Source organism: Puma concolor, chromosome D2, assembly GCF_028749965.1.
Source record: "Puma concolor isolate L17-30 chromosome D2, mPumCon1.1.hap2, whole genome shotgun sequence".
NCBI classification, from domain to species: Eukaryota; Metazoa; Chordata; class Mammalia; order Carnivora; family Felidae; genus Puma; species Puma concolor.
This window is the reverse complement of record NC_141677.1, coordinates 34,814,168-34,827,711: the sequence shown is the minus strand read 5'-3', so window position 1 is coordinate 34,827,711 and position 13,544 is coordinate 34,814,168. Positions and strand designations below refer to the sequence as shown.

The window sequence follows — 13,544 nt, the reverse complement described above, 5'->3', positions numbered from 1 at the left end:
AGTATAATTGATATATAACATTATTTAGTTTCAGGTATACAACATAACGATTCAATATTTGTATGTATTGCAAAATGATCACTACAGTAAGTTTACTCAGCATCCATCATCACACACAGTTACAATATTTTTTTCTTGTGATAAGAACTTTTAAGATCTACTCTCTCAGCAACTTTCAAATATACAATAGAGTATTATTAACTATAGTCACCATGCTGTACATTACCTGACTTGTTTATTTTCTAACTGGAAGTTTGTACCCTTTGACTACCTTCACCCAATTCACCTACCTCTTATACCCTGTATCTAGCAACCACTAATCTATTCTTAATGATTTCAAGGCTCTTTTTTTGTGTTCTTGTTTTTTTTAATATTCTACATGTAAGTGAGATCATATTGGGTTTGTCTTTCTCTGTATCATATCATACCTATATATAATATAGGATATTATAGCATAACAACATTATGCTAATACTATATAATAATATCCTCATGATGCATCCATGTTGTTACAAATGGCAATATTTCATTCTTTTTGATGGCTGAATAATATTCCATTGTATACCACATTTTCTTTGTCCATTCATCCATTGATGGATACTTAGGTGGCTTTCATGTCTTGACTACTATAAATAATTCTGCAATGAACATGAGAAGGTATATATATCTCTTCAAGTTCTTATTTTCATTCCTATGGATAAGCCAGAAGTGGAATTGTTGGATCATATGGGTATTTCTAGTTTTAATTTTTTGAGGAAACTCCATACTGTTTTCCATAGTGGCTGCATCAATTTACATTCCAAACCACAGTGCACAAGGGTTCCCTTATCTTCATATCCTCACCAACACTCATTATTTCTTGTCTTTTTGATAATAGCCATTCTAGCACATGTGAGGTGATATCTCATTGTGGTTATGATTGGCATTTCCCTGATGATTAGTGATGTTGAGCATCTTATCATGTGTCTGTTGACCAGCTAATACGTCTTCTTTGGAGAAATGTCTATTCAGATCCTCTGCTCATTTTTAAAATAAAATTGTTGTTTTCTTTGCTATTGAGTTGTAGGAATTCTTTATATTTTTTAAACATTAACGCTTTATCAGATGTATGATTTGCAAATATTTTCTCCCATTCAGTAGGTTGCCTTTTCATTTTTTTACAAGTTTTCATTTGTTGTACAGAAGCTTTTTAGTTTCATAGAGCCCCAGTTGTTGATTTTTACTTTTGTTGCCTAACAGTGTGTATCTTGATTATGGTAGTGGTTAAAAGAATCTATAAAATGGGATAAAAATGCTTAGAACTACATACACATACACACACACACACACACACACACACACACAAATGTATATGAAAACTGGCAAAAATAGATGAGGTCTTTAGTGCACTAAAGAGTTTTGTACTAGTATCAATTTCCTGGTTTTGATATTATACCATACTATAGTTGTATAAGATGTCACCATTGAAGAGAGGCTGGTAAGGGTACATTGGAACTACATGCTCTGTATTTGCAACTTCCTTTGCATCTATAATTATTTCAAAATAAAGAGTTAAAAAATCCTTACAAGTAGCAATTGTGAGCACTTACGTGAAGTCTTAAAATATAAAGCTCCATGTAAAATGAAGACAACAACAAAAACTACCCAAAAAAGCTAATATTCAAAACTTATTACTTCTTTATTATTTTACTATCATCTGTACTGTTGAAGTTATTTATATCTAATTGTATTCATATGTAGAAATATTACATAATGGTATGCTATTGTGCATTTCTTCCTAACTCTTCATTCAGCGATGTAACATTGGTTTCTTGAAATCAGCCATGATTGGGGACTTTATATCATAGAAATCAGTAAACACTACAAATCAGCCTTCTCACATAGCTAAAAGCCAATTGTTGAACATTTACCAGCTCATGACTCGATATATAGGAAAATTTCAAGTATTTGTAATTTAAACAATACACTTCTAAATTTTTTTTTTTTTTTACATTTATTCATTTTCGAGAGACAGAGAACAAGCGGAGGAGGGACAGAGAGAGAGGGAGACACAGAATCTGAAGCAGACTCCAGGCTCCGAGCTATCAGCACAGAGTCCCATGCGGGGCTCCAACTCACAAACTGTGAGATCATGACCTAAGCTGAAGTTGGACGCTCAACCAACTGGGCCACCCAGGTGCCCCTAAACAATACATTTCTAAATAACCCATATGTCAAAGAAGAAATCACAAAATAGTTCAAATTGAATGTAATGAATCACACAACAAACCAAAATTGGTAAGATGAATTAATTAGTTCCCAGAGGGAAATTTATAGCTTTAAATACTTCTATTAAAAAAATAAGAGGTGTGCCTTGGTGGCTCAGTCGGTTAAGCAGACTTCAGCACAGGTTGTGATCTCCTGGTTCATGGGTTTGAGCCCTGCATCGGGCTCTGTGCTGACAGGTCAGAGCCTGGAACCTGCTTCAGATTCTGTGTCTCCCCCTCTCTCTGCCCCTCCCTGCTCTCTCTCTCTCTCTCTCTCTCTCAAAAGTAAATAAACATTAAAAAATTTTTAAAAAAGAAAAAGACAAGACAGGGGAACCTGAGTGGCTTAGTTGGTTGAGTGTCCGACTCTTGATTTTGGCTCAGGTCATGATCTCACAGTTTAGGAGTTTGAGCCCCACATCGGGCTCTGCACTTGGGATTTTCTCTCTCTCCTCCCTCTCTCTTTCTCTTTCTCAAAATAAATAAATAAACTTAAAAAAAAAAAAAGAAAAGAAAAGACAAAACTTCAGGCTACCCCATTCCTTCCATAGATTCAGAAAATAGAAGAGGGAATACTTCCCACAGTTTAACCATAGTTATTACTGTGATATTCAAAGTTAGACAAACCCATCCCAAGAAATGTACACACCAATAGCCTTCATGAACCTAGACACAAAAATTCTTAACAAATATTAGTCCATGACTTTCAGCAATATATATAAAAGGTAATATATCCAATTGAAGTAAGTTTGGTCTTACATTTGAAAATTGATGCAATTTACCACTAGAATAGTTAAAATTTTTAAAAATAATAATACTAAGTTATGGCAAGGATGTAGAATAGCTGGAACTCTCAAACTTTTGGTGGGAATGCCAAATGCTAATAGCCACTTGGAAAAACTGGCAGTTTAAAAATAGTTATACATGTGCCAGCAATTTCACTCCTAGGTATTTACTCAAGAGAAATGGAAACATTGCAATTTGTACACAAATGTTCATAACAGATATATTTATAACAGGCAAAAACTGGAAACAATCCAACTGTTTATCAGTAGATGAATGGATAATAAATTTTTTTCTTATGTGCACAATCAAAAACCACTCAATAGTAAAAAGAAACAAATTACTGATACACACACATGGATGAATCTCAGAAACATTATGCTAAGTGAATAAGCCAGATGCAAAAGAATAGATACTATATATTCCATTTAAATGAAATTCTAGAAAAGGCGAAACTAATCTGTATTGACAAAAAGCAGATTAACGGTTGCCTTTGGATGGGAGTTGAGGATTACCTTCAAAGAACACAAGGGAGCTTTCTGGGGTAGAAATCTTTTTATCCTGATTGTGACAGTGAGTACATAAGTGTATACATTTGTTAAAATGCACTGAAGTATATACTCAAAAGGGAGCACTTTATTATATGTAAATTATACCTCAGAAAAGTTGGATATTAATATTTTTCACTAAGATCATAGCTTACTCCTCAATCATTAGTCTGAGGTATTTAACCACTCTCTCCTTCCTGAAATACATGTTGGATTGCCTCCTACATATCCCAACAGTTTGGGTTTCCTTTGTAAGCTTCTCTTTATTATTACACTCATTAGATGTACTCATTTCCCAATAATATAGTCATACTTTCTAAGAGCTCACCTGCACTCACAGTTTTCCTTTTACTACTGATGACTCTCAAATTTCTGTATTTAGCCCTGACATCCCTCCAGAACCTAGGAGCTGGGTTTCTCTGCTAGTAAACTTAACTCTTCATCTCTCAAATTGACTCTACATCACTCACTATATTAGGCAGATCTGAGTCATCCCTGCATCCTCTTACTTTCTGTATTGAACTTCCGGCATCCTTCTATTAGATTAATTCTCAAGACCAGCTGGTTCTCTTTCAAAATGCTCCTTGCATCTTCCCTTTAAATTTACACGACTCTTTATTACCAAATACCAAGATTGTTGTAACAGCCTTATTACAAACCTCTTTGTCTCTGTCTGCATTTTTTTCTTCTTGCTATGTAGCACTGCTAGAGTAATCTCCATAAAATACTGCTTTCATCTAATAATTTTTCTGTTCAAAACTTTTCACTGTGTTCTCCTTTTGTCTACAGAAGAAAAATCCTAGCATTAAAATATCAGTACAGTCTAGCCTCCAACCTGTCTTTCCCTTCATTTTATTTATGTAATCCTCAATACTTTTTAAAATAATTAGCTCACTAATGCATCTGACTCTTGATTTCAGCTCAGGTCATCTCATGGTTTGTGAGTTCGAGCCCTTCATTGGACTCCTTGCTGAGTGGAGCCTGCTTGGGACTCTCTCTCTGCCCCTCCTCCTCCCCTCTCAAAATAAACAAAATAAATAAATAAACTTAAAAAAAATTAGTTTTTGGGGCTCCTTGGTGGCTCAGTCAGCTGAGCGAGCGAGTTCAGCTCAGGTCATGATCTCGAGATTTGTGGGTTGAGCCCTGTGTTGGGCTCTGTGCTGACAGCTCAGAGCCTGGAGCCTACTTTGGATTCTGTGTCTCCTTCCTTCTCTGCCCCTCTCCCACTCATGCTCTGTTTCTCTCTCCTCCTCTCTCAAAAATAAACATTAAAAACTAGTTCACTACTTCCATGCTTTTGCCAATGGCATGCTCTCAGCCTTAAATGCCCCTCCCCCTCTACCTATCCAACTTCTACCTATTTTTCAAAGCCATATCTTTTAGAAGAAGGGTGACTTCTTCTAATTGGGAGTCAGTTGGTACTGATCATTTCCTGCCTGGTACTGCTTTTTTAAAAATTTGTCAAACATTTATTTATTTGAGAGGCAGCAAGACATGTTCTGGAGCTTCAACCAATTATTTAACTTCTCTGTGATTCACTTTCTCCAAAGGAGCATAATGAATGTTGTGAAAAATAAATTAGATTATACAATAACGTTTTTAGTACAATTTTTAGTACAATTCCTGGCATATAGTCATGCTCAAATATAGCTACTTATGATGATGATGATGATGATGATGATGGTGATTTTTGAACACTGAGATAAAATGAGTAGAATTCCTGTCCTTCAAGAGTTTTAATTTAATCTAAAAATATATTAACTTTCTTGACATGCTGGGTTTAGCAAATAACTTTTATGATAGGTATTTGTTTGACATTTTCATGACTTAGGCTAGCAGGAGGGTTGGACTAGGGGTCCTAGTTATAGAAAGCTGTGCTATCAGTTTAGCTTGTACTCTTCAAATTATTCAGAAATATAAAAAGTTTGGGGCACCTGGCTGGCTTAGTCAGTGGAACATGGGACGCTAGATCTCAAGGTTGTAAGCTCGAGCCTTGTTGGATCTAGAGATTACTTAAAAATAAAATCTTTTTTAAAAAAAGAAATATTAAAGGCTGCAAAAGAAGTCTGTCCTTACAATATTTAGGTAATATGTTTCTTATGCTTTGAAAATAATTATATTTTATCTCCTGTAATAACCTTTTAATATCCAATGTAGGAAGGTGGGGTTTTTTTCTCATTCAAGTTTAATCTATTTAGGACCAAGAGATCCATCATACATTCTAGATGACTTTCTTGAAGAATCCTCCAAACTGCAGTCTGATTCACGAGAAAACATTTTGTCCCTACAATATCAAGATCCAACTATCAGCCAAAAACCATCCAATATACTTCTCAAAGACATACCAGCAAAAAAAGGTACTTAGGAATAAAGATTTCCACTTGAAAGAAGAGCGTAAACAAAGTAGACAATGATGAAAACACTTATGATTACCAAAATGGTGATCTTAACTTGTGTGAAGTTGATTAGTCATATCACCTAAGTTCCTTCATATGAGGCTAAACTCTGATAATCCAAATTCAGTAGTGTAGCTCTTTCCATAAGCAAGGTTTTATATTATCTCAGAGAAGTAGCTAACTACAGGCTTATGATTTTCTTTTTTCTTCAAGTTTATTTATTTTGAGAGAGAGAGAAAAAGAGAGAGAGAAGCAGAGAGAGAGGTAGAGAAGGAATTCCAAATAGGCTCTGCACTGAAAGTGTGGACATGGCAGTCTGTGGAGCTCAAACCCACAAACTATGAAATCATGACGTAAACTGAAATCAAGAGTCAGATACTTAACCAACTGAGCCACCCAGGTGCCCCCAAACTTAAGATTTTCAAACAACGATCATTTTTAGAATATCTACATCACATTCAGGATGATCTGCATACATTAAAAAACCATTTCATTGGTTGTGACTTGCATTTGGAACCACCAGTAGACTAACCTTGAGAACTTTTGAGATCTTTAGGGACCATTGCTATAGAGGAATCTATTGCTTTTCAGGTTATAACCTCTCTCATAGATTAGAATAGTCTCCTTGCTACATTTGTATGTCTGAGCTTCCGACATTCTTTTCCTTTACGTCTAACCATCTATTCTTTTAATATAATAATTTCAGAAACATCAAAATGTCAAGATTCATCAACCTTTTTGCATCCCAGCCCTTATGGTGTTTCCCAAACTCCTGCCACCATCTTCATGGAGACCATACGCTTCTTGATGAAGGTCAATGCTGTGCAGGTCAGAATATTTGGAAAAGGGCAAGTAGATAGAAAGATTTTAGCGAAATGATTATTCAGTGGTACCCTTCCAAGCTTTAATATTATGATACAAAAATCAAATATGCTTTTGAGGGCACACTGTAGGCCCAATGGTGTGAATATCCAAATGTGAACCACTCTCATCATTCATGATGAAAATGCAAATTGAGATAGTATCAAATTGGCAAATAATATTACCCACTTTCAGTGAAGTAGCAGTGAAATGTACCTCACTATACATCTGCTCCATGAAGAATACCAGCAGAGCAAAATCAGGCTCTAAAGGCATATGTAGCCTAATATCACTTTATTATCGGAATTCATATTATGTGAGTGTTGGGGGTTAACAGGAGGCTAATTATACCCTCATTTCTCTCTAGGTTGTAAACAATTGGAAGCAGATACACAGTGCTATGTGGGGAATAAAAATATTAAAGTTATTACTTGTAAAACTGGGCTGCAGGGGCGCCTTGACTCTTGATTTCGGCTCAGGTCATGATCTCACAGTCATGGGATGGATCTCCACGTTGGGCTCCGTGCTGAGCATGGAGCCTGCTTAAGATGCTCTCTCTCCCTCTCCCTCTGCCCCTGCCCCACGTTTGTGAATACAGTTTCTCTCTCTCAAAATAAATAAATAAAATCTTTTTTAAAAATGGGCTGGAGAAGCCCTACAAGAGATCCTAAGGGGGATCCTGTGAGACAAAGTACCAAAGACATCGCTACAAGCATAAAACATACAGACATCACAATGACTCTAAACCCATATCTTTCTATAATAACACTGAATGTAAATGGACTAAATGCCCTAACCAAAAGACATAGGGTATTAGAATGGATAAAAAAACAAGACCCATCTATTTGCTGTCTACAAGAGACTCATTTTAGACCTGAGGACACCTTTAGATTGAGAGTGAGGGGATGGAGAACTATTTATCATGCTACTGGAAGCCAAAAGAAAGCTGGAGTAGCCATCCTTATATCAGACAAACTAGACTTTAAATTAGAGGCTGTAACAAGAGATGAAGAAGGGCATTATATAATAATTACAGGGTCTATCCATCAGGAAGAGCTAACAGTTATAAATGTCTATGCACTGAATACGGGAGCCCCCAAATATATAAAACAATTACTCATAAACATAAGCAACCTTATTGATAAGAATGTGGTAATTGCAGGGGACTTTAACACCCCACTTACAGAAATGGATAGATCATCTAGACACACAGTCAATAAAGAAACAAGGGCCCTGAATGAGACATTGGATCAGATGGACTTGACAGATCTATTTAGAACTCTGCATCCCAAAGCAACAGAATATACTTTCTTCTCGAGTGCACATGGAACATTCTCCAAGATAGATCATATACTGGGTCACAAAACAGCCCTTCATAAGTATACAAGAATTGAAATTATACCATGCATACTTTCAGACCACAATGCTATGAAGCTTGAAATCAACCACAGGAAACAGTCTGGAAAACCTCCAAAAGCATGGAGGTTAAAGAACACCCTACTAACGAATGAGTGGGTCAACCAGGCAATTAGAGAAGAAATTAAAAAATATATGGAAACAAACAAAAATGAAAATACAACAATCCAAACGCTTTGGGATGCAGCAAAGGCAGTCCTGAGAGGAAAATACATTGCAATCCAGGCCTATCTCAAGAAACAAGAAAAATCCCAAATACAAAATCTAAAGCACACCTAAAGGAAATAGAAACAGATCAGCAAAGGCAGCCTAAACCCAGCAGAAGAAGAGAAATAATAAAGATCAGAGCAGAAATAAACAATATAGAATCTAAAAAAACCTGTAGAGCAGATCAACGAAACCAAGAGTTGGTTTTTTGAAAAAATAAACAAAACTGACAAACCTCTAGCCAGGCTTCTCAAAAAGAAAAGGGAGATGACCCAAATAGATAAAATCATGAATGAAAATGGAATGATTACAACCAATCCCTCAGAGATACAAACAATTATCAGGGAATACTATGAAAAATTATATGCCAACAAATTGGACAACCTGGAAGAAATGGACAAATTCCTAAATACCCACACTCTTCCAAAACTCAATCAGGAGGAAATAGAAAGCTTGAATAGACCCATCACCAGCGAAGAAATTGAATCGGTTATCAAAAATCTCCCAACAAATAAAGAGTCCAGTACCAGATGGCTTCCCAGGGGAGTTCTACCAGACGTTTAAGCAGAGATAATACCTATCCTTCTCAAGCTATTCCAAGGAATAAAAAGGGAAGGAAAACTTCCAGACTCATTCTATGAAGCCAGTATTACTTTGATTCCCAAACCACACAGAGACCCAGTAACAAAAGAGAACTACAGGCCAATATCCCTGATGAATATGGATGCAAAAATTCTCAATAAGATACTAGCAAATCGAATTCAACAGCATATAAACAGAATTATTCACCATGATCAAGTGGGATTCATTCCTGGGATGCAGGGCTGGTTCAACATTCGCAAATCAATCAACGTGATACATCACATTAATAAAAGAAAAGAGAAGAACCATATGATCTTGTCAATTGATGCAGAAAAGGCCTTTGACAAAATTCAGCATCGTTTCTTAATAAAAACCCTTGAGAAAGTCGGGATAGAAGGAACATACTTAAAGATCATAAATGCCATTTATGAAAAGCCCACAGCTAATATCATCCTCAATGGGGAAAAACTGAGAGCTTTTTCCCTGAGATCAGGAACACGACAGGGATGCCCACTCTCACCGCTGTTGTTTAACACAGTGTTGGAAGTTCTAGCATCAGCAATCAGAAAACAAAAGGAAATCAAAGGCATCAAAATTGGCAAAGATGAAGTCAAGCTTTCACTTTTTGCAGATGACATGATACTATACATGGAAAATCCGATAGACTCCACCAAAAGTCTGCTAGAACTGATCCATGAATTTAGCAAAGTTGCAGGATACAAAATCAATGTACAGAAATCAGTTGCATTCTTATACACTAACAATGAAGCAACAGAAAGACAAATACAGAAACTGATCCCATTCACAATTGCACCAAGAAGCATAAAATACCTAGGAATAAATCTAACCAAAGATGTACAAGATGTGTATGCTGAAAACTATAGAAAGCTTATTAAGGTAATTGAAGAAGATATAAAGAAATGGAAAGACATTCCCTGCTCATGGATTGGAAGAATAAATATTGTCAAAATGCCAATACTACCCAAAGCTATCTATACATTCAATGCAATCCCAATCAAAATTGCACCAGCATTCTTCTCTAAACTAGAACAAGCAATCCTAAAATTCACATGGAACCACAAAAGGCCCCGGATAGCCAAAGTAATTTTGAAGAAGAAGACCAAAGCAGGAGGCATCACAATCCCAGACTTTAGCCTCTGCTACAAAGCTGTAATCATCAAGACAGCATGGTATTGGCACAAAAACAGACACATAGACCAATGGAATAGAATAGAAACCCCAGAACTAGACCCACAAAAGTATGGCCAACTAATTTTTGACAAAGCAGGAAAGAACATCCAATGGAAAAAAGACAGTCTCTTTAACAAATGGTGCTGGGAGAACTGGACAGCAACATGCAGAAGGTTGAAACTAGACCACTTTCTCACACCATTCACAAAAATAAACTCAACATGGATAAAGGACCTGAATGTGAGACAGGAAACCATCAAAACCTTAGAGGAGAAAGCAGGAAAAGACCTCTCTGACCTCAGCCGTAGCAATCTCTTACTCGACACATCCCCAAAGGCAAGGGAATTAAAAGCAACAATGAATTACTGGGACCTTATGAAGATAAAAAGCTTCTGCACAGCAAAGGAAACAACCAACAAAACTAAAAGGCAACCAACGGAATGGGAAAAGATATTTGCAAATGACATATCGGACAAAGGGCCCAAAAAACAAATAACCCAGTGAAGAAATGGGCAGAAAACATGAATAGACACTTCTCTAAAGAAGACATCCGGATGGCCAACAGGCACATGAAAAGATGCTCAACGTCGCTCCTTATCAGGGAAATACAAATCAAAACCACACTCAGATATCACCTCATGCCAGTCAGAGTGGCCAAAATGAACAAATCAGGAGACTATAGATGCTGGAGAGGATGTGGAGAAACGGGAACCCTCTTGCACTGTTGGTGGGAATGCAAATTGGTGCAGCCGCTCTGGAAAGCAGTGTGGAGGTTCCTCAGAAAATTAAAAATAGACCTACCCTATGACCCAGCAATAGCACTGCTAGGAATTTACCCAAGGGATACAGGAGTACTGATGCATAGGGGCACTTGTACCCCAATGTGTATAGCAGCACTCTCAACAATAGCCAAATTATGGAAAGAGCCTAAATGTCCATCAACTGATGAATGGATAAAGAAATTGTGGTTTATATACACAATGGAGTACTACGTGGCAATGAGAAAGAATGAAATATGGCCCTTTGTAGCAACGTGGATGGAACTGGAGAGTGTGATGCTAAGTGAAATAAGCCATACAGAGAAAGACAGATACCATATGGTTTTATTCTTATGTGGATCCTGAGAAACTTGACAGAAACCCATGGGGGAGGGGAAGGAAAAAAAAAAAGAGGTTAGAGTGGGAGAGAGCCAAAGCATGAGAGACTCTTAAAAACTGAGAACAAACTGAGGGTTGATGGGGGGTGAGAGGGAGGGGGGGTGGGTGATGGGTATTGATGAGGGCACCTTTTGGGATGAGCACTGGGTGTTGTATGGAAACCATTTTGACAATAAATTTCATATATTGAAAAAAAAAATGGGCTGGAGATGTGACTGGTCTCAGATTTGACTTACCTGACAGGTAGAATTACTGGAGAATTACCCCCTTCTCCCAGAGAAGAACATTCTGTGAGGTCTTCCTACCACATGGGAAACAAGAAATATATCCATGAAGCAAGGAGTCAGAAAGATCCGGGAGCCAGAAGAATGGCTCTGATCCTGCAGAGTGCATGTTCCACTTGAGGATGAGCAAGCTCAAGAAAGGGAAAGAATTATGACCTGGCTTGGAGTGGGCCACGTCAAACAAGAACTTTTAACACATTAACCTTTCCTAGTAGAGAAACAGACTTTCTGTCTCTCGGATTAAATAAGTCACTATCACCCCATGGCAAAGAGCCAGAAATGCAGGTAGAGGGAACAGCTACAGAGCCTCCTCCCACTATTTTCCTAAGAAGGTATAAGTGTTAGTGGAAGTTTCTATATTATAGGCTAAGATGAGAACAGAGGGAGAAGAAAAGAAGGGCTTCCCCTCTGCTGAGCAGGTACATCTGACTTTGTCAAATTTGCAAGCTTCGTATAGTATTAAAAACAAAGAAAAGCCCAAAGTATAAAACTGGCAAACATAAATGAGAGTTTGCCAGAAACAGACATTTACTTTTCCAAGATCCCAAGTCTAGAACTTTAGAAGAGGGGTTTTGCTTTACCATAAGTTTCCTTAGTAATTACAGCTGCCTGAAAATGTTACCTCATGTATAAATGAAGTGATTGATGAAGTGCTTTTGTCTGCAACATAACAAATACAGGCTAAAACTTATATAGTACAATGACCAGCAAGACCAGAATGCCAATATTTTGTGACTATGTGAGTAGCTGGTAATGGAACCATGATGTGCTGAATCTTTATAATTCACCTCTAATTTTTGAAGTTGATAATCATTTCATTCTATAATATGTTTCTTATTAGTTGTTTTCAGGGACATAATATTCAACTGCAAGAGCTATGGAACTGAACAATGCAGCCATTTACATATTCCTTATAATCTAATTTTTCCTTGTAGTATGTGCACAGAGTGCTTGCACATGAGCTGTTATGCCCTCAAGGAGGCCCCAGCTGTGAGTATTACTTGGTGCTGGCCCAGACACACCTTCTCAAGAAGGACTTTGCCAAGGCAGAGGAATACCTTCAACAAGCAGCCCAGATGGACTACCTGGTAATAGCTTTTGCTAGAATCTCTTGAGTTTAGTTTAGAAGAGGGGCAAGCAGCCTTTCTTAGAGGTGGTGATGCCAAGTCATGGGTAGATTTCTAGTTACCAGAGTTAGAGGTCATCAACTATCACTAAACTCATGTATTTCCTTCCATTGTTTTTCTCAAGCAGTTATGAGTTTTGCAAAAGGCAGAGAAAAGGGTAAGGATAGCTCTTTAGCAGATAGTTGATCTATTTCAAGTCTTCTGGACTTCTTCTGTTTTCTCATTGTGAACATTGTCTTGGTTATATTTGAATGTTTTTCTTAATATTTACCCCAAAGACAAAATGGTTTTGAAGAATGCAAGAAAGAAATGAGAGGGCGGACCTAGAAAAATATCTCCCAGTTCAACTGAATGGCCCTCTTTCTAATTGAATGCTATTAGGAAAAGGAAAAAAGGACTTAATCTAATTTTAAATGTTAAACAAAGATCATTAATGTATTTATAAATACCACCTCATCCCAGGTACCACTTGTTCTTTACTTTCTCAGAACCCTAATGTCTGGGGCATGAAGGGCCATCTCTATTTTCTAAGTGGAAATCATGCTGAGGCCAAGGCATGCTATGAGCGAACCATTAGTTTTGTAGTGGATGCTTCTGAGATGCACTTCATCTTCCTGCGACTGGGACACATCTATCTGGAAGAGAAAGAGGTGAGGGATACAGGATGGGGAGTAACCATGTAAATAAATCAGGTTATGGTCTGAGACCTGACTACAGTTCAAGCATTAGCATTCATCTGTGTGGAC

At 37.2% G+C, this 13,544-nt stretch overlaps 1 protein-coding gene across 4 annotated transcripts in view; it reads left to right on the top strand.

Moving 5' to 3' along the window:
* Positions 1-13,544, top strand: part of CFAP70 (cilia and flagella associated protein 70) — a 113,474-nt gene that overhangs the window by 79,674 nt on the left and 20,256 nt on the right. For 3 of the 4 annotated variants that reach the window (XM_086680002.1, XM_086680000.1, XM_086680001.1), the window contains exons 21-24: positions 5,776-5,934; positions 6,680-6,801; positions 12,607-12,759; positions 13,287-13,448. In XM_086680002.1, the coding sequence (XP_086536128.1) occupies positions 5,776-5,934; positions 6,680-6,801; positions 12,607-12,759; positions 13,287-13,448 (596 nt within the window). The remainder of the gene's footprint in view (positions 1-5,775; positions 5,935-6,679; positions 6,802-12,606; positions 12,760-13,286; positions 13,449-13,544) is intronic. The other variant, XM_086680003.1, reaches the window with a different exon arrangement.